Here is a 27,485-nt window from a genome sequence, read left to right as displayed (position 1 = left end):
TATGATCCTTTATTACTTCTCCCTCCAGGAGGCCCTTTGCTCAGCCTCTATAGGCTACAAACCAAGGCAGAAGTTGGCCTAGAGGTGGCTTCCCTGGGGAGCAGTGCCTCATCCCAGCAAAATCCAGACATGCTCCAAGGGAGCCCAAGCTGGAAGTGGGACCCACTGGCAGACACTGTGGATGGCTTCTTGGCTGTGATAGGGCCTCGGCCTCCCTCTGTCCCTGTGGTAGGAATCCACAGGGAGAAGCCAGACACTCCCAGGAAGACACAAGGCAGGCCATACAGAGGCCCAGGAGCTGGTAACCCTCTGGTTAGGGGTCAGGCATGAGTGTGTGGCCTCAGCTCCCATCTCTGTAGCAGTGCTGTCACAGGCCCAGGCCAAATGAGTGAAGTGATGCTGGTGGGAGGGCTGAGAGCATAGATTTGCCCTGGAGAGACATTGCAGGGAAGACTTGGTCCTGTCAAGGGGACTCATCCTGGGGTGGGAAGCATGATGTCCAGGCAGCAAGTGTCCTCACCGAGCCTTCTGTGAATTCCCACAGTTCATAATGCCAGAGGTGCTGAGTGCAATGAGGCAGAAAGCCATCCTGGAGGTAGAATGTGGTTCAACTGCTCGGAAGATACAGATCCTCCTGGGGAAAATGAGTAGGATCCTCAACTTCCTGACCATCCCTGATTTGGAAAAATTGATAGAGGACGCCCAGATTGTGCCAGTACAGCGCCTGGAACTGAAAAACAACCCTCACCTCCCAGAGTAAAGCAGTCACCAAACTGGGCTTCTCCAGCAACCGCTGAACCTCTCAGGAAACAGGAGCACCAAGGAAAACCCCAAAGCCCTATTTATATCTTTTGAGTATTGATTTGTAATTTGGACCTATCACAGCTCCTTGGTTTGAGAAAACAATCTGTGGCTGGCCGCAGAAAAAAACATAATCAGCCCTGACCTGAGAGCTCCGGAAGTAAGCCGCTTCAGGAGGCAGCAATACATGTCAACACCTGTCCCGCGTGCTTCCACTGGTCACTTGAACGCAGAAGCTCTTTTGCAGCCTTCCTGTACTCGGGTTGACTCAGGACCCAGGCTGTCTCAAGGCCTACCTGTGCCAGTTGTTGGTTATGTGGCCTTGGACAAGTAGCTTTATGCCTCAGTTTCCTCGTCAGCAAAACTGGGTCTAGATATCCCCGGAGGTTCTCAGTGACCCTCCCCTCATCACAAACACCCGTCTCCCACGCCTTCCCAGGCGGAGGGAGACCCACACACAAGCCAACATCAAGCTACAGCAGGTCCCCTACACCGGGGGCTGGTCGGGAGCCCAAAAGGACACACACTAAAAAAAAAAACCTTCCGCTAGTTGGGGCCTTTTTTTTTTTTTTTTTGTAAGATTTTATTTATTAGAGAGAGAGAGGCAGAGACACAGGCAGAGGGAGAAGCAGGCTCCACGCTGGGAGCTTGACGTGGGACTCGATCCTGGATCTTCAGGATCAGGCCCTGGGCTGAAGCGGCGCTAAACCGCTGAGCCACTCGGGCTGCCTAATTGGGGCCTTTTTGCTCATGGGTGACAGTCCCCAACTCGCGCAGGTAAAGGAAAACAGGAAATGAGTCACCTGGAAGGAAGGTGCAGTGGGTCCCAGGAAAGGATCGGAGGGAGGGAAGCCGCCGAAAGCTAGGGGGACTTTCGTCCTCCTCGTCCTGAAGACGCCATCTGCGCGCCTCACATCACGTGGCTTTGCTTCCCCGACGTCGCTGCAAGACCCCAGAGGTCACCAACCGGCCTCCTCAGGAGGCCGCTCCGGGCGCAGCCCCATGTGGGCCGAAAGGGCGGAGTTAGGTCTTGACGCCTGCGCACCGGGTGCACGCAGAAGTTTCTAGAAAAAGCGGGCACTCGGGCGCTGGGCGGCCTCACACGGTGTGGCCTTCACGCCGCCCGCGACACCGCCAACTTCCCAGGATGACCCGCGCCGCAGCCCTAAACCAAGACCGGAAGGGAAACCCCTTCCTCGCAGTCAGCCCTGGCAACCGGCCGTGACCCCGACCGCGACCCCGGAGCCTGCCGCCACCTTCGCGGCCCGGCTCCCCTGCTCTCCTCACGTCGCCACCGTGCAAGGCAAGGAGCCCGACGCCGCAGGGCACAGAAGCCCTTACCAGCCGCTGGAGGGGGAAGCTTCTAAGAAGGTCTCAGCAACAAGCAAGTCCTCCCCTCCCCCCCACGCTTGTGGCCGCTTGTTGCCGGCACCGCGCTGGCCCGGTCGTGTCCTCAGGCCCGCGGAGGACCGTGGAGGGCCACGGAGGGTCGTGGGCACGCCCCCCGGCGAGGGGGCCACCACCCCCGCCCGCAAGCTGTGCCCACTTGGGCCGAGCAGCCAGCCCGTCTCCTTACCTGTGACAGGAGGGCGGTCACCGGGCTCACCTCAGACGCACACACCCGGGGGGCAAGCGGAAGCAGCGCCTCCGCCCACAAGGCCCTGCGCTCGGCCTTCCGCCGCGTGGGTTCTCGCGAGCTCCAGCCGGTTCCCACGCCGACCTTCCTCCTCTCGCGAGGGCGAGGACATGTTCACGAACTTGCAGAGCTGGTCAGCAGGCGGCCTCGCGGAGGGGGTTTTGAGGTTTTGTTTTTTTTTTGTTTTTTTTGTTTTTTTTGTGAGAGAGAGAGAGAGGCAGAGACACAGGCAGAGGGAGAAGCAGGCTCCATGCAGGGAGCCCGACGCGGGACTCGATCATGGGACCTCGGGGTCACGCCCTGGCCCGAAGGCGGATGCTCCCCCGCTGAGCCCCCCCTCCGCCCCCAGGTGCCCTCGCAGAGGTGTTTGGTTTGGTCAGCCCCCTTTTTAAAATCTTTGGCTGCCGACATTTAAAAGACCAGAGACTTCACATAGGAGTAACGGGGGCTATGCACCAGCGTCACCAGAAACAGGACAGAGTCACACGGTAATCAGGGGCTTTGCACAAGGGAAAGCGAATCACCTCCCAGACTGGGAAGGAAACCAGGCCGCCAGCCGGGTGGCCGGGAGGTGCGCGAATGGAGATCCCACCCTCCGCACGCCCGCGGGAGGCCCACGCTGGGTGCCCGCCACAACACAAACTTGCTGGGCGTGCTTCTGGAACCCGGAGGTGCGAGAGCTTCCCTCCAGGGGCGCGAGGGGGGGCCTGTGTTTGTTCCAGCCTCGCCCGCTTCTGGTGGGTCCTGGACTTGAGGCAGCACACCCCAGACCTCACCCGGCCTTCTCCCTGCCTCAAAGTCCTTTATTTATAGGGACACCAGCCACACTGGATAGGGCCTGGTCCGCCTCGGTCGGGCCTCATCTTGACTAATTACATCTGCAACAACCTATTTCCAAATAAGGTCACGTTCCCAGGTACTGGGGTTAGGACTCCAACATAAGAATGCGCGGGGTGGGGGTGGGAGGGCATAATTCCACCTCCACCTGTAGCACCCTCTACGCGGCATACCCTGGGCCCTTCCCATCATTCTATCTTCAGTGACTTGGCAGGAAGAGGTGCTTCTGAAAACGAAAATGAACTAAGTTGGGCTGTTTAGGAATACCAACCTGTTCAGTTGCACACAACCCAAGGGTTCCCTGCTGAGTGACAATCAGTGAGCACCCAGAGGCAAATGGAGCCTTGTCCAGTGCCCACAACATTACTAATTAATTCAGTCACTAATTAGGGCATGCAGCAAATACACACTGAGCTTTCACCAAGTGCTCAAGGCCCAAAGAGGAAAGAACAGGTTGTCTGCCTCCAGGGGAACTACAGAGACATCAGAGCAAGCAGTAGCAAAACCACAAAAGTGCGGCTTTGTGGAGAAGCACAGCAAAGCAGAGTCCCTGGCTGAGAGGGAAGGGACTGCAGAACAAAGAGGAGTGGAGGTGAGGGACAGGCTGCAAGTACCCAGGACAGAGGGAAGAACCTCAAAGAGCCCTCTCCTCCCCCCACCAGCACCAAGGCTGAGGACAGAGCTGGAGCTGTGGCCTGCTGGCTGGTGGGGAATTTCACTGGAGTGCTGGGGAGCTGCAAGCTTCCCACGAGGACACCAGGAAGAGCACTGTACAGCGAGTGTCCCCAGACCCCCACACGCTGCCACAACTGCCGTGCAGAAGGAAAGAGAGGTTTGAGCAAGAGTCCCCTTTCCCCGTGCCCGGCAGCGTACCTCCAGCACCCTACAAAGCCTAACTTTGCACCTGCTTGCAAAGGAGCAATGTTCTCAGGGTCCAGTTCCAGAGTCTTGAGCTGAGAGGCTGTAAATCAATAGCTGGCACAGAGACTGTCTTCCTGAACCTGTCCCAAGACGAATGTGGTTGTGGTGGTGACACCAGGACCCTGCTACAGCACTGGAGTCTACACTATCTCCTGCTTTGAAGAACTATATACATCCGTGGTATTTCCTGCTCTTATCCCTCTGGTTCTCTGAGCCTCTGGTCTGTCCCTACCCAGTCCCCCATTTCCTCTGGGCAGAGCCCTTTCCTGCCAAGTGACAGTGATGTCTCCTGTTGTGTGCACTTGGAAGGACCTGGACAGGTCCAGAGGACGAGGAGTGGGGAGTCGAGGCCCGAAACACAGATGGGCAGGGGTCCCCATGCTGGCAGATTGTCAAGCTGCTGGCCAAGCCACCCGCAGGACAGAAGTGCTCCAGAGAGCAAGTGACAAAGTTCCTCTTTTCTGAGAAGCAACATTCTCTCACCAACCAATGAAAGATTCTCTACGGCCCGAAGGTTGACTATTCTTTCTTTTAAGGTAATAAATAGCAGAAGAGAATTTACAGATACGGGATTGGTGGGGATCCCTGGCTCAGGGTGGCCTGGGCCTTTGGCCCAGGGCGTGATCCTGGAGACCCGGGATCGAGTCCAACGTGGGGCTCCCTGCATGGAGCCTGCTTCTCCCTCTGCCTGTATCTCTGCCTCTCTCTCTCTCTGTCTCTCTCATGAATAAATAAAATCTTTAAAAAAATAAAAATAAAAAAATAAAGATGGGATTGTTAAACCAGGGAGAAAATAAAAACTCATTTTTATTGCTACTTCCCTAACATTAAATTACCTTCCAACTAATGAAGCATTAAGAGGCTTAAAAAAAAATGTCTTGGGATCCCTGGGTGGTGCAGCGGTTTGGCGCCTGCCTTTGGCCCAGGGCGCGATCCTGGAGACCCAGGATCAAATCCCACATCGGGCTCCCAGTGCATGGAGCCTGCTTCTCCCTCTGCCTATGTCTCTGCCTCTCTCTCTCTGTGACTATCATAAATAAATAAAAAAACTTAAAAAAAATAAATTAAAAAAAAATGTCTTTCCACAATAATATTCTTACAAAAAAATCCATACAGCCCAAGTAAAACTGGAGAAGCGTGAACAGCCCAGTGGTGGAGTGTACCAGGGTTGACACCCTGCTTGTGATGTGTTCTACTTTCACAAGATGTTACCACTGGAACTGGGGAAAAGAGACACGGGATCTCCTTAAAACTCTCTTCTTAAAACTGCATGTGAATCACAAGCTAACTCAATAAAATTTTCAATTAAAAATTTGTTTTTAAAAAGAATCCATACACAGACATATAAGGACAGAATAGGAAGCAAAAATCTTTATTTTTAAAAAAATTCACATTTATTAAAAACAGCAATTTCTAGCCAAATAATATAAAGCATCTTAAATTAATTTGAAAGTATGTACACTTTTTGTATAAGTAAACACTTGAAACTGTACAGATTTAAACAAATACTCATTTAGCCTACAAGTTGGGTCACCATCACCTACTCAGTACTTTGTAAGCTGTTTGAGTGTTTCAGAAATAAAAGATTCAAAACACAAGAATGAGTGCCATCAAATATTTTTATCCTTAAGAACGCAGCCTGCTCTGTACATCAAATTAAATCAGTCACAGTATTTGTACAATAATCATGCCCTCATTTCTTTGGAAAGGCTATTTAAAAAATCAAATGTACATATAATACAGAAAACAGGATATTTTACAGTTTATTTCATTAAACATGTATTTAAAATAGTAAGTGGACGTAAATACAATCTTCCTGATTCATCATTTCATGTCAAAGAATGAATATGGACCCTCTTTACCTTATACCTTCCCAAAATAGACTGTCAAGCCACATTCATCACCGATTTAAAAGGAGCTAAAGAACACGTGACCTGTTTAAAATGACAGACATCAGGATATGTAACCTATCTACACATTGCAAGAGTCTGCTTTATGGGGAAGACCTCTCTGCAGAATGAGGTCAGCTGGCTACATTCTAGAACCCTCTTTTCAGTGTTCATCCCTAGATAGTGTTTGAGTAACCCAAAATTCCTTCTGAACCGAAAAGCAGCTTATGTTCCCAAGATCAGAGGCAAAATCAATCCACTCAGCAAGTAGATTTCTGTAGGAAAACTCATAGATGTGTGTAATATGTGACAATCCCTGATATAATATGGTAGATTTCAAGGGGTAGACCATCTTCATCCTCCTAATCTTTGTTAGTAAAATGTATCCTGCGGTGACAGGGCTAGAGCCCCACAAGGCTGGTACACGACACAGCCAATGAGTAAAAGTGGGACAAGAAAGTGTTCACTTTTCAAAGAACTACCAAAACTAAAGGCAGTGCCCAGAAAGCTGGTAGCCCTAAGCTTCGTGCATGAAATATACTATTCCTTAGGTTACCTTCTCTCCCTTACGTACCAGACTGAAGACACCTTAATTGGTGCTTCCCACTCACAAACACAGACTGTGGTACCGTGACAATTCTCATTAAAGATACTGTGCATATCTATTATAAGGAGGCTCCAACCCCTGCTTTTGAACGTTCTGCACCTGAATTCAAGGAGTACAGACACCGGGACCATACACGAGGTCCTTGCACCTCAAAACCACCTCATATCAAACACACAGAACACCCCAGATTCCCAGGAAATGTGTTCTCAGACGCACCCCATCTACTCCAAACAAAACTTCAAAGTGATAGGAGAAACATTTCATTAAATATAGCATAGAAATAAGATTTCTGGAAGTAAAAAATAGCCACCGTGGAATCTCTGTGGCTCAAAGTATTGCAGTGTTTCGTGCTTTGACAAACCTTACTCGTAGAAGCTTTCTAATGAACGGTACTTCTGTAAAGTTCTTCTCTGCACTACTTATTGTAACCTACTTTCATTGCACATCTTTTGCTAAGAACCATTTCCCCGCGCGCCCACCATAGCTACCTCTAAAAAACTCATGTTTCTCGTGACCTTTTAAAGAAGGCAGTTCACACACTCCCAGATTAATCTTTGGCATTTTGATGTTTTTGAAAGGGAAACACCGATCTTCCAAACACTTTGCTTATACTTCATCGTGCAGCCAGCAGTGAGCAGCACGGCTGTGGTTCTCAGGGCCATTCCCACATACAGTTCCGCAGCGTCCTGCAGGCCCCGGACTCCTCAGCCCACTCCAGCCGCGCAGACACTGACGCGCGGCCTGGCCGGCCGGGTTATTTACAAACTGACAGCAGGAGGTTCAGCTGAAAAGCCAAAGGAAAGGCTACGTTAGCTCTGCCATCAAATACCAAACTTGAAGTGCTGTTTAGATCCTCAAAAACAGAATGAGAGAAAAAGTTTAGGATTTTTAAGAAGTCAAATGAACACGGCTGGACTCATTTGTGCAGTGGCACCCTGTGAGGGGGTCACACTCTATCACTGAATCGAGGCCCTCAACTTACTTTGAATCCAATGAAAATGACAGGAAAAAAAAAAAACTACATGCCAAACTAGACCAAAAAACTACATACCATACCTATCTCTATCCCTGAGAAGAGACAGAAACAGATCTAAATTATCACTTGCACCTTTTCCTGCGCAGAGTGTATTGTGGGAAAGAGTTGTGTGTATGCTGAATTCTTTGAATGATTATTTTTAAATGCATAACAGGCCAAGGAGTGAACTTCAGCTCAGTCACTAACTCTGATGACCCCTGGAGCACCCTGCCCACTCTGTACAGGAGGGCAGGCAGGACATGGAGCTGGCACCTGAGAGAAGCAGAGAAACCCACCATGGGACAGGGTAGGTGTGCAGTCTGCACACCACAAATCTATTACCCAGGCCCTAGAAGACATGCGGTTAAATGAACCTGGCAGTAAACCCTCCTACACAGTACAAACCATTTTGGTGATCAAAATAACTGCCCCCCTAATCTCTTCTATAAATTTGTACTCCCAGTGAGAGCGACACAACATCACCTCTGTGTTTTTCCTGCCAAAAATAAAAAACTTCAATCTAATCATGACAAAATAGACAACACCAAATTATAGGGCATTCTACAAAATAACTGGCCTGTCAAGGTCAAGAAAGCCAAAAAGCCTACAGAGCTGCTCTGGGTTAAAAGAAACTAAAGAAAAGTGAGACCTGAAAGCAACACGTGGCCTGGATGCTGGACCTGGAGAGAAGTATCTGTAAAGGACATTATCAGGACGCCTGGGTGGCTCAGCGGTTAGGCGGTTGCCTTTGGCTCAGGTCATGATCCCGGGATCTGGGATCGAGTCCCACATTGGGCTCCTGTGGGGAGCCTGCTTCTCCCTCTGCCTGTGTCTCTCATGAATGAAGAAATCTTTTTTTTTTTTTTTTAAAGGACATTATCACGACACTCAAGGAAATCTGAACATGACCTAGACCATAGCATCAATGTTAGATTTCCTATTATGATCACCATGGGGCGGGAGGTAGGGTCAAAGAATTCCTTGTTCTTGGGAAGTACACGGAACTATATCCAGGTAAAGGAGCACAGTGTCTCCCAACTTCCTCTCAAATTGCTTTAAAAATGGTGGTGGGAGAGGAGAAGGAAAAGATAATAATGATAAGAGTGAATGAGTAAGGTGTAAACAACTGGGTAAAGTTCCTTATTACCATTCTTGCATTTTTCCTGTAAGTCTAAAATTATAACAAAATTAAGTTACCAAAAAAATCTGTACTGGCATATATTGGATCTTAAGAAAATGGGTCATAAACATTCAATTTCTAGGGAAATTTTTTTTTTTTTTTTTTAGGCAAGCTCTATGTCCAACGTAAGGCTTAAACTCACAACCCCAAGACCAAAAGTTACAGGCTCCGCCAACCGAGCCAGCCAGGTGCCCCTCCAGGGAAATTTAAAATGGGAGAGAAAGGGTTCCCTTTAGCAATGATGTACAAGATCAGAAGACAAGGCTCTGGTTCCTACCCTGTGAGGAACTCAACCAACTTACTTAAACTTTCAGGGCCATGGCTACTTCATCAATTAAAAGGGGCAAATATTTTCAAGGGAAGATTAAATAAGATAATACATGTCAGATCCTTAGAACAGTGCTTGGCAGCAGGCAGCAGTCAATAATACCATGTACTGGGGTGCTTAGTTTGTTAAATGTCTGACTCTTTGATTTTGGCTCAAGTCATAATCTCAGGGTCATGAGACTGAACACTTGTCAGGCTTCGCACTCAACAGGGAGTCTGCTTGAGATTCTCCTTCTCCCTCTCCTTCTGCCCCTCCCCCGCTGCTTTTTCTCTCTCGTTCTCTCAAGTAAAAATCTTGGGGGGAAAAAAAGATTCTCTCTCTCTCACTCTGCCCCTCCCCCTGCTTGCTCTCTAAAAAAAAAAATCAGCTATCATTATTATCTGGAAAAGATGGTTCTGAAAGGGGATCAAGGCACAGAATGATGGTCTATCAGTGTTTCTCGAATCATAGGCTGCAATCCACTGGTACATTCATGAGAACAATGTAGTGGTTCCCTATAACCCAATGGTTCCTGTAACCCAATGTAGTGGTTTCCCTATCAAATGAATAGGGAAAAGAAGAGCAAAGCAATTTGGGTTGTACATAATGTGATTGATTACTGTCAAACTTTTAATTTACAAATATATACACATATACTAAAACACGTATGTTGCTGGCAGTAGTCGGCAGGAGCCCAGAAACCCTGCATGTTCTTGGCAAGCCCCACCTGACTACTCTCATCTACACGCCTGCAACTGACTATAACTGGAAGAAAAACAAACAACCATGCTGACTGGTATCTCTTGGATTCATAACCACTGAACTCAACTGAACCTTTCTCCCCAAATCTTTAGCACCTCCTCCCTTTTAGTGGTGACTCTGCTTCCTGTTTCACTCACAGGCACGAAGCAATCAGATGAGAACTTCCATGAGGCCCTATCATGTCCACCATCTCCCCACGTGTGCCCACACACTGACTTTCTTTCCTTTGCAACTGAATACCCCCACCCCCGTGCACCTAAACAAAGGCTCCACTCCCCAACTGTTCCTGAGATTCCATCCCCCCCTTTGCTATTCAAGGACATTGTTCCAGCATCAATTTTTCCCTCTCTAAAAACTCCTCATGAATATAGAACATGCATTTTCCCTTATCTTTAAAGGAAGAAAAAAAATGGAAAAAGATAATCCAGTAACAAATAAAAGCAAGAGTTATTTATAGAGCAAAAGAAGGAAAAGGCTGGAGGGGGCTGAAAGGGAAGCAAGATGCCTCCAATTCTACCTTTTTCTAGAATTCTGACTTGGGAACCATGTTAATATTTTATATAAGAAAACAAAATTAAATCAAAATGGTGGCAAAAAAATCTCTAAGTACTGAAAACAAACCTAACTAGGTATCAAGTTAGTGGTATAATCACACAGAATATGATTACTCCAAATTACTTACTAAAAAAGAATTTTAGGGACGCCTGGGTAGCTCAGCGGTGGAGCGTCTGCCTTTGGCTCAGGGCATAATCCCAGAGTTCTGGAATCAAATCCCACATACGGCTTCCCACCTGCATGGAGCCTGCATCTCCCTCTGCCTATATCTGCCTCTCTGTGTCTCTCATGAATAAATAAAATCTTAAAAAAAAAAAAAAAAGAATTTTAACTATAATCCTGGAACCACAGACACATCCTGACCCATCTATCCATACAAAGGACTACATAAAGCCATAAAAAAGAATAAAGTTCTAATACATGCTACAACATGGAAGAGCCTTAAAACATTCTGATAAGAGAAAGAAGCCAGTCATAAAAGGCCATGTATTGTATGATTTTGTTTAATGAAATGTCCAGAAGAAGCAAATCCATAGAGACAAAAAAATAAATTATAGAAGATGGAGGAATGGGGAATCTGCTAATGGGTATGAGGTTTCTTCTGGGGGGAAATATGAAAATATTCTGGACTTAGCGGTGATATTACACAACTTAGTGAATATACTAAAAACCCACAGACTGTCCACTCTAAAAGGATGAGTTTTATTGCATGAGTTCTATCTCAATTAAAAAAAAAAAAAAAAAGACCCTATCTCCCCTCCAGCTATACCTTTTCTCTCCCAATGTGGTAAAACTCCCAAAAGACTCACCCACACTCACTGCCTCCAGTCCCTTCCTTCCCCAAGCTCTCCACCAACTCTGACTAGGCCCCCACAACTTACCACTCTCTCCTACACCCTCTAGTCCTTACATATATAAAACTCCTAAGCTATACCAAACTTAAAACTGGAAATAAAATACCCTCCATAGCACCAGCCTACTCCTAATAGATAACACGGGCTCAATAAAAACTTGCTGGCTGAACTGAATACATGAATGACAGTAAACACAGGTTGAGCTCTGTATTCAGTTCTTTAAATTTAAGAAGAGAAAAAACAAATTCTTCTAACATTGAATCGCTAAAGTTAACTTTTTTTCATGTGAAATGTGGGCCTCTTATCATGCATACTGCAAATAATTCAGCAACCTAAATACCATTATTTGAATCTTTCACAAACAGTTCATGCATGTTAAACACAGCAATTTTCAATAGCAGAAAAGATTAAAAAGCAATTAAAAATTATAGTGTCATCACTAAAAGAGAGCAATTCAAAGTCTGAATTCTTGCTCATCAGAATAAAATAATGTACAATTTTTTTTTTAAAGATTTTATTTACTTATTCATGAGAGAGAGAAGGGGGGGGTGCAGAGGGAGAAGCACACTCCATGCAGGTAGCCTGACATGGGACTTGATCCTGGGTCTCCAGGATCATGCCCTGGGCCGAAGGCAGCACTAAACCGCTGAGCCACCCAGGCTGCCCAAGTACAATTTTTTAAATTAAAATAAATACATGATTTCTCAAAGACATTACCTACTCAAGTAAAATAACCAAGAGGGAATAATAAAAGTAATAGGATCTTTAGATGATGGGATTTACCTGTTCCATAGAAGGACAAGCAATGATCTGGACATCTTCAGGGCTAAACTCTTCCTTTAACAAAACATGGAACTTCTGGAAGACTTGCTGAATATTATTCTTAGAAAGAAGAAGAGGCAATGTCATTAAATGAGTCACCAGAAATATATGAGCACATATGAAATACAGATTTTCTTAAATATGAAGCATTAAGAATGTTAAATGTTAGAAGGACAAACAGTGTATATTCTCATTCATTTGGGGAATATAAATAATAGTGAAAGGGAATATAAGGGAAGGGAGAAGAAATGTGTGGGAAATATCAGAAAGGGAGACAGAACATAAAGACTCCTAACTCTGGGAAATGAACTAGGGGTGGTGGAAGGGGAGGAGGGCGGGGGGTGGGGGTGAATGGGTGACGGGCACTGAGGGGGACACTTGATGGGATGAGCACTGGGTGTTATTCTGTATGTTGGTAAATTGAACACCAATAAAAAATTAATTTATTAAAAAAAAAAGAATGTTAAATCTTTTCTTTTTTAATTTTCATTTAAATTCCAGTTAGTTAACAGTGTTATATTAGTTTCAGGTATAAAATATAGCAATTTAGCACTTCCATACATTACCCCATGCTCATCACAACCAGTATACTCCTTAATCCCATCACCTATTTCACCCATTTCCCCTACTCATCACCCCTCTGGTAACTATTAGTTTATTCTCATAGTTGAGAGTCTGTTCTTGGTTTGCCTCTCTAAGAATGTTAAATCTTAATATTTGCCAAACAAGTGGAAGAAATGTATCTTTCATTGGATTACCAAAGACGTAATTTGCACTTAATAATTCACATGCTAGCACAACCCGACTAAGACTTACCAGATAATATTTCCTGGAAAAACTAAACTCTAGTAAGCCTTGTTCCCCCAGAGAATAATAAGAGCCTTCAGCAGCAATTCCTTACACAAAAGATAATAAAGTTCCCAGACACATAAAACATACTTTAAAAATCAACCAATGCCTTCAGTAAAGATGTGAGCTCAACACAGAGCTGGAAGTTATAAGCACTAAATTTGCTCTGACATTTAATCCCTCGGTGACCACTGCAAGTCATTTATTTCCACTACTCACCAGGAAAATGAAGCATAATTCCTGAAATGCTGCTTTCTCAAGTACTGGGCCACATTCAATGATAGGGTCTAGAGACGTACGTACTTATTTACTATTTTGTACTTTAAGGCCAAAATTACCTTGTTGCCAAAGGTAAGACAATAATTTATGACAAAGGATAGGGATTGGGGTGGGGGAGATACAATCAGGCAGTTGCTGGCTTTGTAAGCTTTTCAAGAATTACAGTGATCACCAATCCACTTTACTAGAATAGCATGCCAACACTTTTAAATGCCTTCAGGAAGAGGAAAATGGTAGACAAGGCAAGAAAACTTAAAGAGACTGGCTAACATTCAAATAAAATATCAAAATACTCACCCTAACGGGTTTAAACAAGATGAACTCTGTGTCTTTATTGGATAGGTACAACGACATACTTCTCAAAGTCAGAGGCAGCTTTGCTTTTATTGTCTTGTAGACACTTGTTACAAGGTCACTGACCTTTGCTGAAAAGAATTAACCTCATTAGTGTTACAAACAAAAAGAAACACTTCCGTTTTCATTCAAAGGGGAATAAAGGAAGAGAAAAAATGGCAGAAGAAAGGACTCTATTTCTCCCCAAATTTTCTTTCACTTTTCCTATTGATCAAGTTTAACCACAAGCCCTATAAACTTTCATTATCTACTGTATACAAAATTCTACTCCCAAAGGCTAGGGCAGCAAAAAACTCCAACACCCTTCAGGACACTCACAGGGGCTATATTATGGTGACTTTGGAATTTAGAGAACAGTGAAGACAAAATAAAAAATGATTTGCAGATACTAGTAAGAATCATTTTATTATGAATGAGCTTTTTCACTCACAGCAAGAGATGCTCTCTTGTCTTGTAAGATCATTCTGAAAACATCCACACATATTTAATGATATCTAAAAATACATCTGTTACAGTCTTTTTTTTTTTTTTTTAAAGATTTCATTCAGTTATTTGAGAGAGCATGAGTGAGAGGAGCAGCAGAGGGGGGGAGAGAGAGGGACAAGCAGACTCCACGCTTGAGCACGGGGTTTGAAGCAGGGCTCCATCTCAGGACCTGAGCTGAAACCAAGAATCACTCAACTGACTGAGCCACCCAGGTGCCCCCATCTGTTACATTCTTATACTGTATTATTAGAAAAGATACAGAATTCCAGAAAACTGTTAACTGAAATAATTATGTAGCCCAAGTATAGTGTCTGAAAAGAAGTACAATGGAAAAGAGTAGTGACCTTTATGAGGTCATTTAAAAGAGGAAACCACCTAGAAAGCTATGAAGAAAAAGACTGGTTAATAATTTTAAAGATCACTCATAATTAAAGAAATGTATATTAAAATAACTGAGGTATTTTAGGATTGGGAAAAATAACTAAGACTGTGAAGATCCACATTTGGTAAGGGTGTGCAGAAACAACCTTCTCATCCACTGCTCCCGGGAGTGTAAACTGGTTTAGCCTCTCTGGAGGGATATTCAGCAATGTCTAACAAAACTGAAAATGCACATATATTCTGTCACTTAATACTACCACTACTAGAAATGTATCTATGGATATACTCAGAAAATACTAAGATCCATGTGTACAGGGACATTAAAGAATGGATGGGAAAAAGAACTAAAAAATACTTTATCTATTAACAGAATTATTAAAGAAATTATGCTAGAGTGATGCATTCCATGCATCATTAAATAGAATGCATAAAGCTGGATATGCCAGTACAGAAAGAGCTCCAAGACACAGAATAAGTAAAAAAGAAAAAAGGCAGAATTTAAAAAAAAAAAAGCAAGGCATATGGTATAATTTTATTTGTACAATATTTTTAAAGTCCATATAGGCTAGTACATATGTGGAATGACTGTGGAAAAGAGACTATTAATAGTGGCTACCTTTGAGAGGACTGGTTTGGAGCTGGAAAATAGAATTACTTTTCATCTTATACTTCTTCAAAGCTCAAACTTTATGCCGTATTAAAAACATTTTGTTTTAAGATTTTATTTATTTATCCACAAGAGACAGAGAGAGAGAGAGAGAGAGAGAGGCAGAGACACAGGCAGAGGGAGAAGCAGGCTCCATGCAGGGAGCCCAACGTGGGACTCAATCCTGGGTCTCCAGGATTATGCCCTGGGCCGAAGGTAATGCTAAACTGCTGAGCCACCTGGGCTGCCCTAAAAACATTTTTTTTAATTTAGAAGGGCTATGGTAGAGTAGGGTAAGAAAGTATCAAGGCTCTCAAGAAGAAAGAACAAACAATCCAGGAATTATTTTTCATAAAATAAATGGAAGTTCCCTTAGGGCACTTAATTCCATGGGCTCTGGTTCTATCCTCACTAACATACTTGAAAAATCCCCAAATCAATTTTCAGAGCTCTTGATAACCAAATGCTGGGTGTGAAGCCTAGTGAACAGAGGAGCCCTCTAAAGGCTCTTCATAAAGGTATATTTCTCAGAGTACATTAACAATTTGGCACCCTAATTTACGACTCAATCTCCTTTGAGTTTATAATCATGAAATGATCCCCAGGAACCTGATCAAGATGGCATGAACCAATCACCTTGGGTTTCTAGGGCCCTAGACAAGTCCCCTAGATTGTTCTCGATGCTCCTACACACTAAAGACCCAAACATCCCTGACATTTCAGCATGGGCTTCTTGTACTACAGATGAAGAAAAAGCAACTCCACAGCTCCATGAGGCTACATGGACCAGAAGATGCAAGAACTAAGTAAACTGAAGTGCCACTGCTCTATTTGCCAAGACCTCGGCCCTCAGAAAGACAGGAAATGGGTTAATGACAAAACAGCAAGCCCCACTGCAATCTGTCCCGTTGTCAGCTGCCCTCCATCTACTCCTGCTTTACTAGTGACTGTGCTAATAATGCCATAGAGTATAATACACCTAACACTGGGGACTCCAGTAGGATGCCATCTGAAAAAATGACAGTCTCTGTTTTGAGTGTGGAAAGAGGATCTTTCCACAGAAGAAAGAAAAGTATATTAATTATGCGTCAAGCCCCTGGGCTTAGCTGTATTAAGTACAGCTATGCCTGTTTGTTGGTTTCTACCTATTTTAAGAAAGATTGATTGCACCCAAGAGTTTCATTTATATAAACATTCAAAAGTAAAATCACCTCCTATTTCTAAATAGCCCTACAAGTGACTGAAATCTTGAGTCAAAGTCCTAATTAATCCAGAGGTGGTCAGAATGCTTTCCTGGTATTGTGCTGAGTTATGGAATGACAAGTCTGCTCCTGACTGTGAAAGGTCAGAACAGGTGGCTACTAGGGGCACCTGGGTGGCTATGTCAGTTAAGCACCTGCTGCCTTTGGCCTCAGGTCAGGATCCTGGAGTTCCGGGGCTCGAGCCCCTACAGGGAGCCTGCTTCTCCTTCTCCCTCTGCTCTTCCCCCCAGGAGTGGGCTCTCTCTCTCTCAAATAAATAAATTAAATTAAGGAGAAAAAAAAAAAAAAAGAACTGGCTACTACTACCACAGCTAACTATGATTATAATTTACACTGTTGGGGCATCTGGGTGGCTCAGTTGGTTAGGCATCCGATTTTTGGCTCAGGTCATGATCTCAGGGTCATGAGATCAAGCCCTGTGTGGGGCTCTGCACAGAGCCTGCTCAAGAGTCTCTCTCTCCCTCTCCCCTCTGCCCTTCCCCACACCCATGCTTGCATGCTCTCTAAAAATTAATTAATTAATTAAGGAAATAAATTTCAAAAAGAATTTCCAGGGCTGCTTGGGTGGTTCAGTCAGTTAAAGTATCTGCCTTCAGCTCAGATCATAATATCAGGGTCCTGGGATTGAGCCAGCATCAGGAACCCTGCTCAACGGGGAGTCTGCTTTTCTCTCTGTCCCTCCCCCTGCTCCTGCCCTCTCCATCTCAAATAAATAAATAAAATGTTTAAAAAAAAAAGAATTTCCAGTGTTATCAATAAAAGAATATTATTTTGTCTTCTGAGAGAATGTACTACTGCATCAGGTATGATCTCTGTCCTTGGTAAGATGATGAAGATTTCAATCTCACATGTGACACAAAAATTTAAAATAATGAAGACAGTAAAACATTTACTGTCTCCATCACAGGTAAACAAAAGGCCTAAAGCTGTCACAAAGTTTATTTGCAATAAAGCAAATCAATGTAAACCTATCTGACATCATCAAAGTTCATATTACAAATTTTTGAAATAAAATCCTATCTTCCATTCAAATACAACCAGTAATTCTGGACATTTACAAATCCTCCTATGAGAGGAGATGCACAGCTACTCTTTCAGGTTCTCAGTTCTAGTTCAACTTCAAATTAACCTGAGCCATTAATAACAGCCAAAAATTTTAGAATGACCTCAATTCTTTTTCTCAAAAGAAATAAATACCTAACAAAACATTAGATTCTTTCAACATGGAAAACCAATCATATAAAAACCTAACACTAGATTAGGTGCCTCTGGACAATTTTTTATGGATGCTAAACCTGTATTTAGATCTCTCTGTCAGCAAAAAGCTGCCCTACCAATACCAACTTGGATACAGCCTATCCATAATTAAAACACAATTCTTCTACCATAATTTTGCCCTTTTTGGTTTCAAAGGGTCTCTATCATGATATGGGCAAGGGAAGAGCCAGAAATACTTCCAAATCTTCCAAAATTATTAATTCTGGTTTAATGGTAATTTAAAATGCCAAAAATGAACCAAGAGTGACCCACAGAGTTATGACCCTAAATGTCCAAGGTCTAATGCTAAAGGCAGAAAGAAGAAAGAAAGAAAGAAAGAAAGAAAGAAAGAAAGAAAGAAAGAAAGAAAGAAAGAAGAAAGAAAAGAAAAGAAAAGAAAAGAAAAGAAAAGAAAAGAAAAGAAAAGAAAAGAAAAGAAAAGAAAAGAAAGAAAAGAAAAGGCAAGGCAAGACCCTCTGGCACAAAAAAATTTACATTTAGGAAAGAGTAAGATTGGGAACATCTCAAGCATATCTGCCAATCAGACAATGATACTGCTTCCAAACTCCCAACTGACACCACAATTTTTATAATGTTTTTCCGAACATTCTAAAAATGTTAACAGAAGATGTAACTTGCACAAAAGGTAAAACAAAATAATGACCCAACATTCTTTCATTTAACACTTGAGAACAATAGCATTCCCTCCATAATTTCAGACTACAATTTCATCAAAGCTCTAACACAATGAAAAGCAGGTGTGCAGAATCAAAGTGTTTCCATCTAAGCCATGTTTTATTTTTAACCCTGTGTATTTTTCTTTTAATTCATCTTTCCTCGGACTGCTTTTTGAAATGCAAGTAGTGCTGGCCCATTAAGACCTGTCAGCTCCAAACTGCATCTTGCTTCAACACAAACCACAGTAGAAGTAGGAAACCAACTCCAAGCTGTCAAAGACTATATAAATAAAACTTAATCAACATTCTAAAAAAAGAAATCCCAAATAGTAAAATGTTGACTACCTGGCTGTGCCCAAGGCTGCTGTGAAAGGGTATACTTGGGTCCACCCTGACTGGCCATCGTCTTTAATGCCGAAACCTGGTAGATGAGACAAAAAGAAAAACGTTTCTTCTTATTTCACAGCTTTCCAAGGATACACAACACCATCTGAACCTATTAAAACATGATGACAGTCAAATATGCAATCCTAAAAAAAATGCATAACTCACAATCCTTCCAGCTAATAACATATTTTAGCAAAAGTTCTTTCATGATTTCAGGGCATATGCTGTCTTGCAAAAAAAAGAAAAAAAACCCACCACCAATGTCCTGATTCAGTCTGAAACATTTTAGAGAAAGAAGACAAACTGAGGACCTAGGGAAATAAGAACACGGAACAGGGCTCTTTTTAAGTGGACTATTATTTCAACATTAAATTATTATTGTATGCTGTTAGAAAAATGTCACACCAGCAGGATAAAATCTCCTTTTCATATCTAGAGATTCTTTTCATTATATCACAGACAGAGAGAATGTTATGAAAACAAGATTTTCAAATAGCATCAAAAGACATACTTGACCAATTAGTCTAAGGCAGGCTTGGATGCCTATCTTTTATTCATCTCCCTTTCTATCCTCAGCCATCACTACAGAGAAGGAAACCCAAAAAGTACATCCGGCTGCTTGGACAAGCTTGCTCTTAAGATAGCAAATTGTGGTGGGGCTAAGGTATAGTTGGGGAAGGTGAAGGACAGAAACTGCATAAAACATTTTTTTAAATGGACTGTTAGGTGCCAAAGGTCCAGGCTGTGACCTTGGCCTCACTAGATAATCTCATTAGAAAAATTTGAGAACCAACACTTTTGATTAAAGGTGGCCAGAAAAATATTTAGGCAGAAGTTGGCACAGACAAAATACAATGTTAAGTCAGATCCAAACTTCCACTCCTTATAGACTTTTGCTGCCATGTATATAAAATCACCCCTTTCCTACTGTCTATCCTTCTCTGTATCTTTACTTTTTATAGTGAGATGCAACTTTTAAAAACAAATCATATGTATGATTATAGATTAGACAACGCTAAAAGAAAAACATGTTCGTGTATAGTATATGTTATCTGAAATCTTTTCCAACATAAATATATAAACATATGTCTACATTTCCAAAAATAGGAACACTGTGCTTTGACATCTTTTTTCCCCACTTAACTCTAATTTCTGGACATTGTTCAGTGTCCAACAGTTACATTTTATTAGTAATGGTTGCCTATTATTCCACTGATTGTTCCACAATCTGGCCAATTTCATAATGACATATATGCTATAGGTTTAGGCTTATTTTTATATTATTATGATTATTTTATTTTATATTATTTTTATATTAAAAACCAAGAAAAACTTCTATATCCATCTCTATTTACCACCTAGGTAATATACTTACCTTTAAGTTAAACTGCAAGGAGAATTTACTTCAAAAGTTTTCCCCAATTAGCCCTATCTTTCTCAAAAACCCTATGAAATGAACAAAGCCCCACTGTCTCATGGTAACACTGTAGTACACGTCATAATGTTACATATTTTCTATCCATGATTTCCCATTAGGTTATAAGTCTGTGAGAACAAAAATTAAATTTATAGGTCAAATTCTATTACATGTCTTACAATCAAGAAAAAATTTAAATTTATAGTGTTGCTAGAGGAAACTAATACTTCAGAGGAAATATTAAGAATAAACTTGCAGGGCAGGGCACCTGGGTGGGTCAGCTAGTTAAGCATTCGACTCTTGATTTTCAGCTCAGGTCACATCAGAGTTGTGAAATCGAGTCATGTGTTGGGTTCCACGCTGGTGCATGAAGCCTGCTTGAAGATTCTTTCCTTCTCCATCTGCCCCCCTCTCCCAGAATAAATAAACCTCCAATACTTTAGTAAATTACTTGGAAAAAAATGAATATTGTTAAATACAAGCCTGAGTCTTCAGCATAAGCTAACTGGTCCTAACATGGGGAAACACTTTAGCTTAGTTATCAACTTGAAAGGTACTTCCTTTAAAATGTTTTCATTCAGATTTTTTGCTAAAGCCAAACCTGCACTTCAAATTTGTCATATTTTCCTACAACATTTCTGCAGCATTTAAAGTACCATCACATATATGATCTTCTTTTGGTCTTCATATTAAGCTGGGAAGAGGGATACAGTAGCTCTCTCTCTCTGCTACAGAGATTAGAAAATCAAGGCTTGGAGAATCTACTTTGCCACCTTTTCACTCAGCAGGTGGCCAAAGGGGGGCCAGGGCTGAGCCTTCCTCACTGCTCTTTCTACCCTACCCATGATTAGTCTGACCCCTACTTAAGGGTTTGCTTCAAGCAATGTTCAGTATAATGAAATTCTAAAACAATAAAAAGTATCAATAGTTTTTGAGTTTAACACAAGATATTTGACCCAAATTATTTTCATATGAACTTCTACCCCTAACACTTAAAACAGTATTATATACTCCTTAGGGTTACTCAAATACTTAGAGAAAAGGTTATCTTTCAAGGAGCAGGAAATAGGACAATAGACAATGTATGTTCTTCTAGAATTTATTTTATTTTTCTCAAGAAACCTCATGAACTGTACCGAAAAAAATCAGGAAGGATGTTCACACCAGTCAGATTAAGAGTTTGTAGAAATGACTGTCTTAAGTATACTGAATCACTCTGTAAAACTTTTGTTTCTCAATCTGTGAAATGAAGAGGTTTTACTTACTCTAGGTGCCAGGGATGTAATGAGAATTAATGAAAACAAAGCATCTCAATAGGAGAGTCAAGGAACGAGCTACACAACCAAAAAGGCCAATTTACAGCAGGTAAAAGGGGACCAGAATCACACCCCTAGCTTTCTGCTCAAAAACAAGTCTTCAGACAGCCTAAGAATGTTCCCCTCACTCATAGTTTGTTTTATTATGCAAACCCACATCTATTTAAAAAATCAGCCCGAACTGTTCTCAGCTGAGAACATTTGTTGATGAGGCTTACATCCAAATGGTAAAATACTGAGACCTACAAGCATACACCCAAATTGAAGATGAAATACTGTTCCCTTTCTGTACCAATGAATGCTGCTTCTCTTGCAATCATTTATCAAGGTACAATCATGGGCTGCCTTCTAAGATGCCAACTATAATAAAAGAGGCACAAGATTCTGCACTTGCAGATTTACCTTTAAAGAAAATCATTTTAAAGTTTTAAAATCATTTATTCTATGTCTGCTATTCAGAATACTAGTGACAGCCACCAGATAAAAAGTGAAAAATGTCTGGTCCACAAATTCTAAGAAGCAATGTCTTAAACGATCACATATATCTGTGTGAACTCTAGTGCTTATGCTGCATGCTCTGTGCATGCGTGTGTATCTTTGTCTCTGACTCATTCTACTCCAAAAGGATGGGGGAAGGGACTTGAATGTGGAATAAGATAACGTAAAGGGATGCTCAGTCCTCTCAGCTGTACTATCTGCAAAATATATTGACTGGACTCTGAGGACCAGTGAGGGACCAAGATTGAAAAAAGAAAATGAGTGCTTGCTTCGGCAGCACATATACTAAAATTGGAACGATACAGAGAAGATTAGCATGGCCCCTGCACAAGGATGACATGCAAATTCATGAAGCGTTCCATATTTAAAAAAAGAAAAGAAAAGAAAAAAGAAAATGAGACATCAGTGAATGCTCTGACCCTGGGCAACGCAGACTAAGCACCGAGGATGAGACTGACTTCTCAATGATGTCAAGAGGCAGGGCCTTTCCCTCTCCAACCCCTCAGTGAGGAATGTACAAGAAGAGATGCGAGAACAGCTATACAGAAGTCTCTGCTATCGATGTGTAACATGTCCACGGAGAACCATTATGAATTCAGACTTGGAATGTATGTTTTCTAGTATACCTCTGATTTTTTAAAACTGTTCATAATGTTCAGAACCTTCCAAAATGTACAATTACAGAGTTATACCAGATTTACCAAACTTATACTATTTAGACAGCTGCATCAGTGAATTTTCATTCTCCTGACTTCCACAGACATTTTCCAGAAAAACCCTTTAATCCTAGATTTCATTATAATCTACTTGCTTATGTCAGAAGATTCATTCTGTTGCTCTGCTATTGCAGAATACTCATCTACAGTATTTCCCAGCAGGATTAATGTGGATGCTCTCCCCAAAATACATAATACAATCTACAGACTGGTTTCCCTTAAGGACAATTTCAGTAAAAACTGTAATGGATGTATCTGTAAATCACAGAGTATCAACATACTTGTGCCATTTTTTAAAAAAATCAAAACCCAGGAAGAAATCTACCACTCTCCTTTTAAATTACGTGGCAAGGGAAAGAATACATACTCCAAATACTTGATATGAATGGACTAAAACCCAGTAAACAAGTGATATATGCCAATGATAAAACAGTTTGACTGCTTTAATATTTCTATATTTGGTTTTTCAGCATTTATTACTATTTTTAAAAACAAATGTCTTCTGTCTTTTGAACAAATATCATAGGCTTCAGGCATATTAGTCTTGATGACCCCAGCAAAAAATTACTAACAATTTGCTTCACGGTCTCCCGGGCATTTCAGAGATACAACTTGTCTTTCCAGTTAAGAATTAGGTAAGTAAATTTGAGAGAAAGGGCTGTCATATTTTTATTCTTTTTATAATGTACTCTAATACAAGTCTGGACAGTAGAGGCTTAATAAATGAAAGTTAATGTCAAGACTTTTTTTTTTTAATTTCAAGACTTTTTAGACATTTTTATGAAGTCCTCAGTAACAGTACTTAAGTATTAAAAAAAAAATAAAAATAAAAAATAAGGTTGAAACAGTAAAGTCAAAATAGCCATGACCTGATTTTTTTTCATTACTGGCATTAGCCAGTTGGATGGATTTTAGCTAGTAGACAATATATGCACTTTTTCTCTTAAAAACTGAAAACTGAAAAAAAAAAAAAAAAAAAAAAAAAAACCTGAAAACTGTGCAAGCTTATCTAAAAGTCCAAACCAAAAAGCTTCCATTATAGGAAACACAGTGATTTCCTAGATGGAATTGGCTATTTACTGTATCCTGCCAGAGTTTTCACAAGAGGGTAATTCAAAAGGAAATCTAAGGAAGAAGTCAAAATTACTTTACCCAATATGCACCAAGGTCTATACCTTTGTCATGAACTCCTCCAGCTGCTCTACAAACAGCTTGGTCTGTTGCTGAATAAACTGCTCACAGGCCGATTTCAGATGACGGTCTACATCTTTTTTAGAGTCAAGATAATGTTCTCTTATCTCAGGAGTACCCTTAAAAAGAAGATGACAATTTCCTCCTGTTTTTACGTGTCTAGAAATTACCAGACATGTAAAGAATGCCATTTATCTCCCACCACCAATAAAACAGACTCCTTCTCACCTCCAACAAGAACTCTATCAAGGCATTGTTGCTATTCAGCCTAAAAAATCTCGGAACAGTCATAGGGTTCAGGATTTTAAATGCTGCATCTGTGAAACAAAATAACTCATCCAGTGAATATGTACAATTTTAGCAGAAAGGCCAAGTTACTGTTTCAGTGTGTTAACATACACTAGTTTATCTGTTACCACAAAGCAAGAGTCGTCTCAATTCCAATTCACCTCCATGAATGGAAGAGGATGAGATTAATGCCAACCATGGCTCTAGTATCTACACATAGTTTTTTCCTACAAGTCACTTTCACAATGACTATTAATCTCAATTATTCATTTACAGAAAAAAAGAAAAATGATAAATGGTAATTGATGCCTTAAAACGTCCCTGCTTTACTTTTATGCTGCTAAATAGGTTATTTTTTAAAAAATTCATATACTTACCCAGCTTCATTTGTTAAGATCCTAGCTGGCACAGAAATTTATTCATTTGAAGTAGAGTGAATAAACTAATGTGTCAGCCAGAAAGAAAACACCAAAAGGACATATTTACCCCTTAACCTCCAGACTAACTAGAATCTATACAAGGTACTAACTGAGGTCTCATTGATGTTCAAATGCAATAAGATATAATGTTAGTCATGAGAGGTTAGAGGTTTAAAAGTAAAGAGAGCAAGTATTCTTAAGTGATAGAAAAGACCATTTCTTTGCTTTGCCACGCTGGAGAAGCAAAGCATGAAATACTTCCAACTCTGTGGTTTCTACAAGTACACACCACAACAGTACTTACTGCCTTGACCCTAATCTTACTGAAAAAGATCTATCAGATTCAGTATTAAGAGTAAAGCTTTGAAAAAAAAAAAAAAAAAGAGTAAAGCTTTGTTTCTACTGTCTTTTCTACAAGATAACCTCAAAGACTGTCTGCGATTAAATAGAATCAAATCAGCATATGGTAGGATTATATAGGCTTTATAATATTTTAGGGAAAACATACTTTAAACCAGTATTGGCCAAAATTTTAGGGCATTTCATTTTCTCACACTTCAGTGGATCTATACCAGAACTAAGTAAGCAGCAACAAATTATGAATAAGAAAAAAAAAATGAAAGAAAGTAGATCAACCTTACTTTGTTCCATCACTTTAAATAAAGTTAAGGAATATCAGCTCCTGGCACACTTCAAAGCTACTGCAATATTCCCACACCTCACATTGAAAGGACAGAAGGAAATCCACTAGACTGGGAGGGGGATAAAAGCCTTTGAGAAGAATCAGCTATAAAAAAAAAATTATGCATTTTATAAAGGAAAAAGCCAGGAAATTTGGCTACTGTTTAAAAAAAAAAAAAATCACAGGAACGCCTGGGTGGCTTAGTCAGTTGAGTGTCTGACTCTTGATTTCAGATCAGGTTATGATCTCAGGGTGGTTAAGATTGAGATCAAGCCCACATCCAGCTCTTCAGGGAGTCTGCAGTTCCCTCTCCCTCCCTTCTCCTCTTCTGTCTCATCTGCTGTTCTTCCCTCCAAGCTCAAGCACACAAGCACTCTCTCACCCCCACCCACCCCTTTAAATGAATATGAATGAATGAATGAATGAAAGAATAAAAATCTTTTTAAAAATAAAAATCTTAAAAATCACAAAATATACAAGTAACACACAGGCTTACTATTCAAATTCGAACAGAACCAAGAAGTATTCTCTGTGGTGGAAAGGAGAGAACATTAGGAAAAAATAAAAAGTAAAACTGATCTAATATGACTCATGATGAAACCACTTTGGTTCTCAGGTAAGTCAAGCCCACTATTTATAAGCACATCATTAGGGAACAAGCAACCGGCTACTCTTGAAAATGCTATATTTGGAGTTCCTCTGAACAACAGAGTACAGTAAATAATTTGAGTGACTACTTTCTCAATTTCCCCAACACCTAAGAGAGAAGTTCCATTATATAAACAATGACTTAAGGCAATAGAACTTAATTCTCTTAGAAATGGTTAAGACAAAGTCTAGATAAATTTGTAAGTAAGGGAAACTAGGGATATTCATAGTATATCCTTAACTGCTTAAGATCAACATCTTAGAAAATAGCTATTTTGATCTTTAATTTTTCTTTTTAAACATTTTATTTATTTATTCATGAGAGAACAGAGAGGCAGAGACACAGGCAGAGGGAGAAGCAGGTTCTGTGTAGGAAGCCCAATGCAGGACTCGATCCCAGGACTCTAGGATCATGCCCTGGGCCAAAGGCAGATGTTCAACCACTGAGCCAGCCAGGCATCCCACTAGTTCAAGCTTTCAGAAATCACCTCTTGTTAATTCAGTCAGAGGCAAATCACCAGGATGGATGAATCATCTTTCCCAAGATGATTCAGTGTCTATTAACAACTCAAAGGCCCTATCCACATGATTACTTACTTAACAACCAGCTGATTTAATAATACCAAATAGGCTTATTTAAGCACCTAAAGTTTATAAAGCACTTTAACATACATTTTCATGCTTAATGATCTCAATAATCTGGTGATGTTATCATGACAAGTTGATTCTGCTAATTTCACCTGGGATAGGAAAGCTAATATACCCATCCAAGATCACACAAGAACCAGGAAATCATGGGCCAGGAACAGAACCCAAATCTTTTCAGACTCTTAGATAAGTACTCTCCCATTTTACCCAGCTGGCTTCCTGAATTTTCATGAACTGACAAACTCTACTCAATGTTTAAAATCACCCCAATTAGCTGACACTGTTAAGTAGCTGTTACACTGATTTTTCATTTTTTTAACTGGTTATGGTAATATGTGGCAGAGTCTAAGAGAAGTAATGCTATATCACAAAGTGAGATGCTCAGATACAGTTCCCTTCATAAAGAAAATATAACAAGTCAGATGTAATTAGGATGTTGACAGCTCAGCTTAATATGAACAAGCAACATGCTTAGCAAGCGCAGCATGCAAAAAAAATTGCAGATGAACATAAAATAAACCTATAACCTTTGCTGACACATTTGGACAGGTCAAACACACCCAATTGTGCCAGCTAGGACAATGAAGTACCTCTAGTTTTCTTGAGGTCCAGGGAAATTTCCTTAATGGTGAATTCAGTATGAAATGGAGCAATTTGTTCACGAAGAATCAAAAGGTGCTTAATTAAGAAAAGTTGTCCATCAATCTGAGTCTAAATTGTAAGACAGAAAAATGGATATTATCACAGATTAAATAAAAACATATAAAACACATGGTGTTGTTACTAATCAACATTAATCTACCTAGGTTTATGGCCCTTATCCTATCTACCAATACTCCTTTGTTGTACAATGAACTTTCCCCATATTACCCAGGTTTGAATTTTCTGGAAAAATCTT

The 27,485-nt window shown here is 41.2% G+C and overlaps 3 protein-coding genes and 1 non-coding gene across 23 annotated transcripts in view; 2 read left to right on the top strand and 2 right to left on the bottom strand.

Moving 5' to 3' along the window:
- The window catches only part of ERICH6B (glutamate rich 6B), a 56,341-nt gene extending 55,338 nt beyond the window's left edge, over nucleotides 1-1,003 (top strand). For 12 of the 13 annotated variants that reach the window (XM_077855645.1, XM_077855639.1, XM_077855646.1 and 9 more), the window contains one exon: nucleotides 545-1,003. In XM_077855645.1, the coding sequence (XP_077711771.1) occupies nucleotides 545-760 (216 nt within the window). In that variant the 3' untranslated portion in view covers nucleotides 761-1,003. The remainder of the gene's footprint in view (nucleotides 1-544) is intronic. The other variant, XR_013356007.1, reaches the window with a different exon arrangement.
- The window catches only part of CBY2 (chibby family member 2), a 103,571-nt gene extending 101,086 nt beyond the window's left edge, over nucleotides 1-2,485 (bottom strand). The window contains exon 1 of one of the 5 annotated variants that reach the window (XM_077855657.1): nucleotides 2,378-2,485. The gene's annotated coding sequence lies outside the window, so the exon portion shown is untranslated. Of the gene's footprint in view, nucleotides 1-946; nucleotides 964-1,604; nucleotides 1,753-2,377 lie in introns of those variants that run through there. The other 4 variants (XM_077855652.1, XM_077855658.1, XM_077855654.1 and 1 more) reach the window with 4 other exon arrangements.
- Nucleotides 2,486-5,540: 3,055 nt separating this feature from the next.
- The window catches only part of COG3 (component of oligomeric golgi complex 3), a 67,226-nt gene continuing 45,281 nt past the window's right edge, over nucleotides 5,541-27,485 (bottom strand). For 3 of the 4 annotated variants that reach the window (XM_077855634.1, XM_077855635.1, XM_077855636.1), the window contains 7 exons: nucleotides 27,178-27,298; nucleotides 24,131-24,219; nucleotides 23,887-24,021; nucleotides 18,723-18,798; nucleotides 13,612-13,739; nucleotides 12,148-12,246; nucleotides 5,541-7,475 (listed from right to left, as the gene is read on the bottom strand). In XM_077855634.1, coding sequence (XP_077711760.1) covers nucleotides 7,446-7,475; nucleotides 12,148-12,246; nucleotides 13,612-13,739; nucleotides 18,723-18,798; nucleotides 23,887-24,021; nucleotides 24,131-24,219; nucleotides 27,178-27,298 — 678 coding nt within the window. In that variant the 3' untranslated portion in view covers nucleotides 5,541-7,445. Of the gene's footprint in view, nucleotides 7,476-12,147; nucleotides 12,247-13,611; nucleotides 13,740-18,722; nucleotides 18,799-23,886; nucleotides 24,022-24,130; nucleotides 24,220-27,177; nucleotides 27,299-27,485 lie in introns of those variants that run through there. The other variant, XR_013356004.1, reaches the window with a different exon arrangement.
- LOC144288184 (U6 spliceosomal RNA) lies at nucleotides 22,257-22,363 on the top strand. Its single transcript, XR_013356157.1, has one exon. It is a non-coding gene; the product is annotated as a U6 spliceosomal RNA (small nuclear RNA).

The sequence above is a fragment of the Canis aureus genome, chromosome 17 (genome assembly GCF_053574225.1).
Source record: "Canis aureus isolate CA01 chromosome 17, VMU_Caureus_v.1.0, whole genome shotgun sequence".
NCBI lineage: Eukaryota > Metazoa > Chordata > Mammalia > Carnivora > Canidae > Canis > Canis aureus.
Note: the sequence above shows the minus strand (reverse complement) of the source record. Positions and strands in the feature narration are given on the sequence as shown.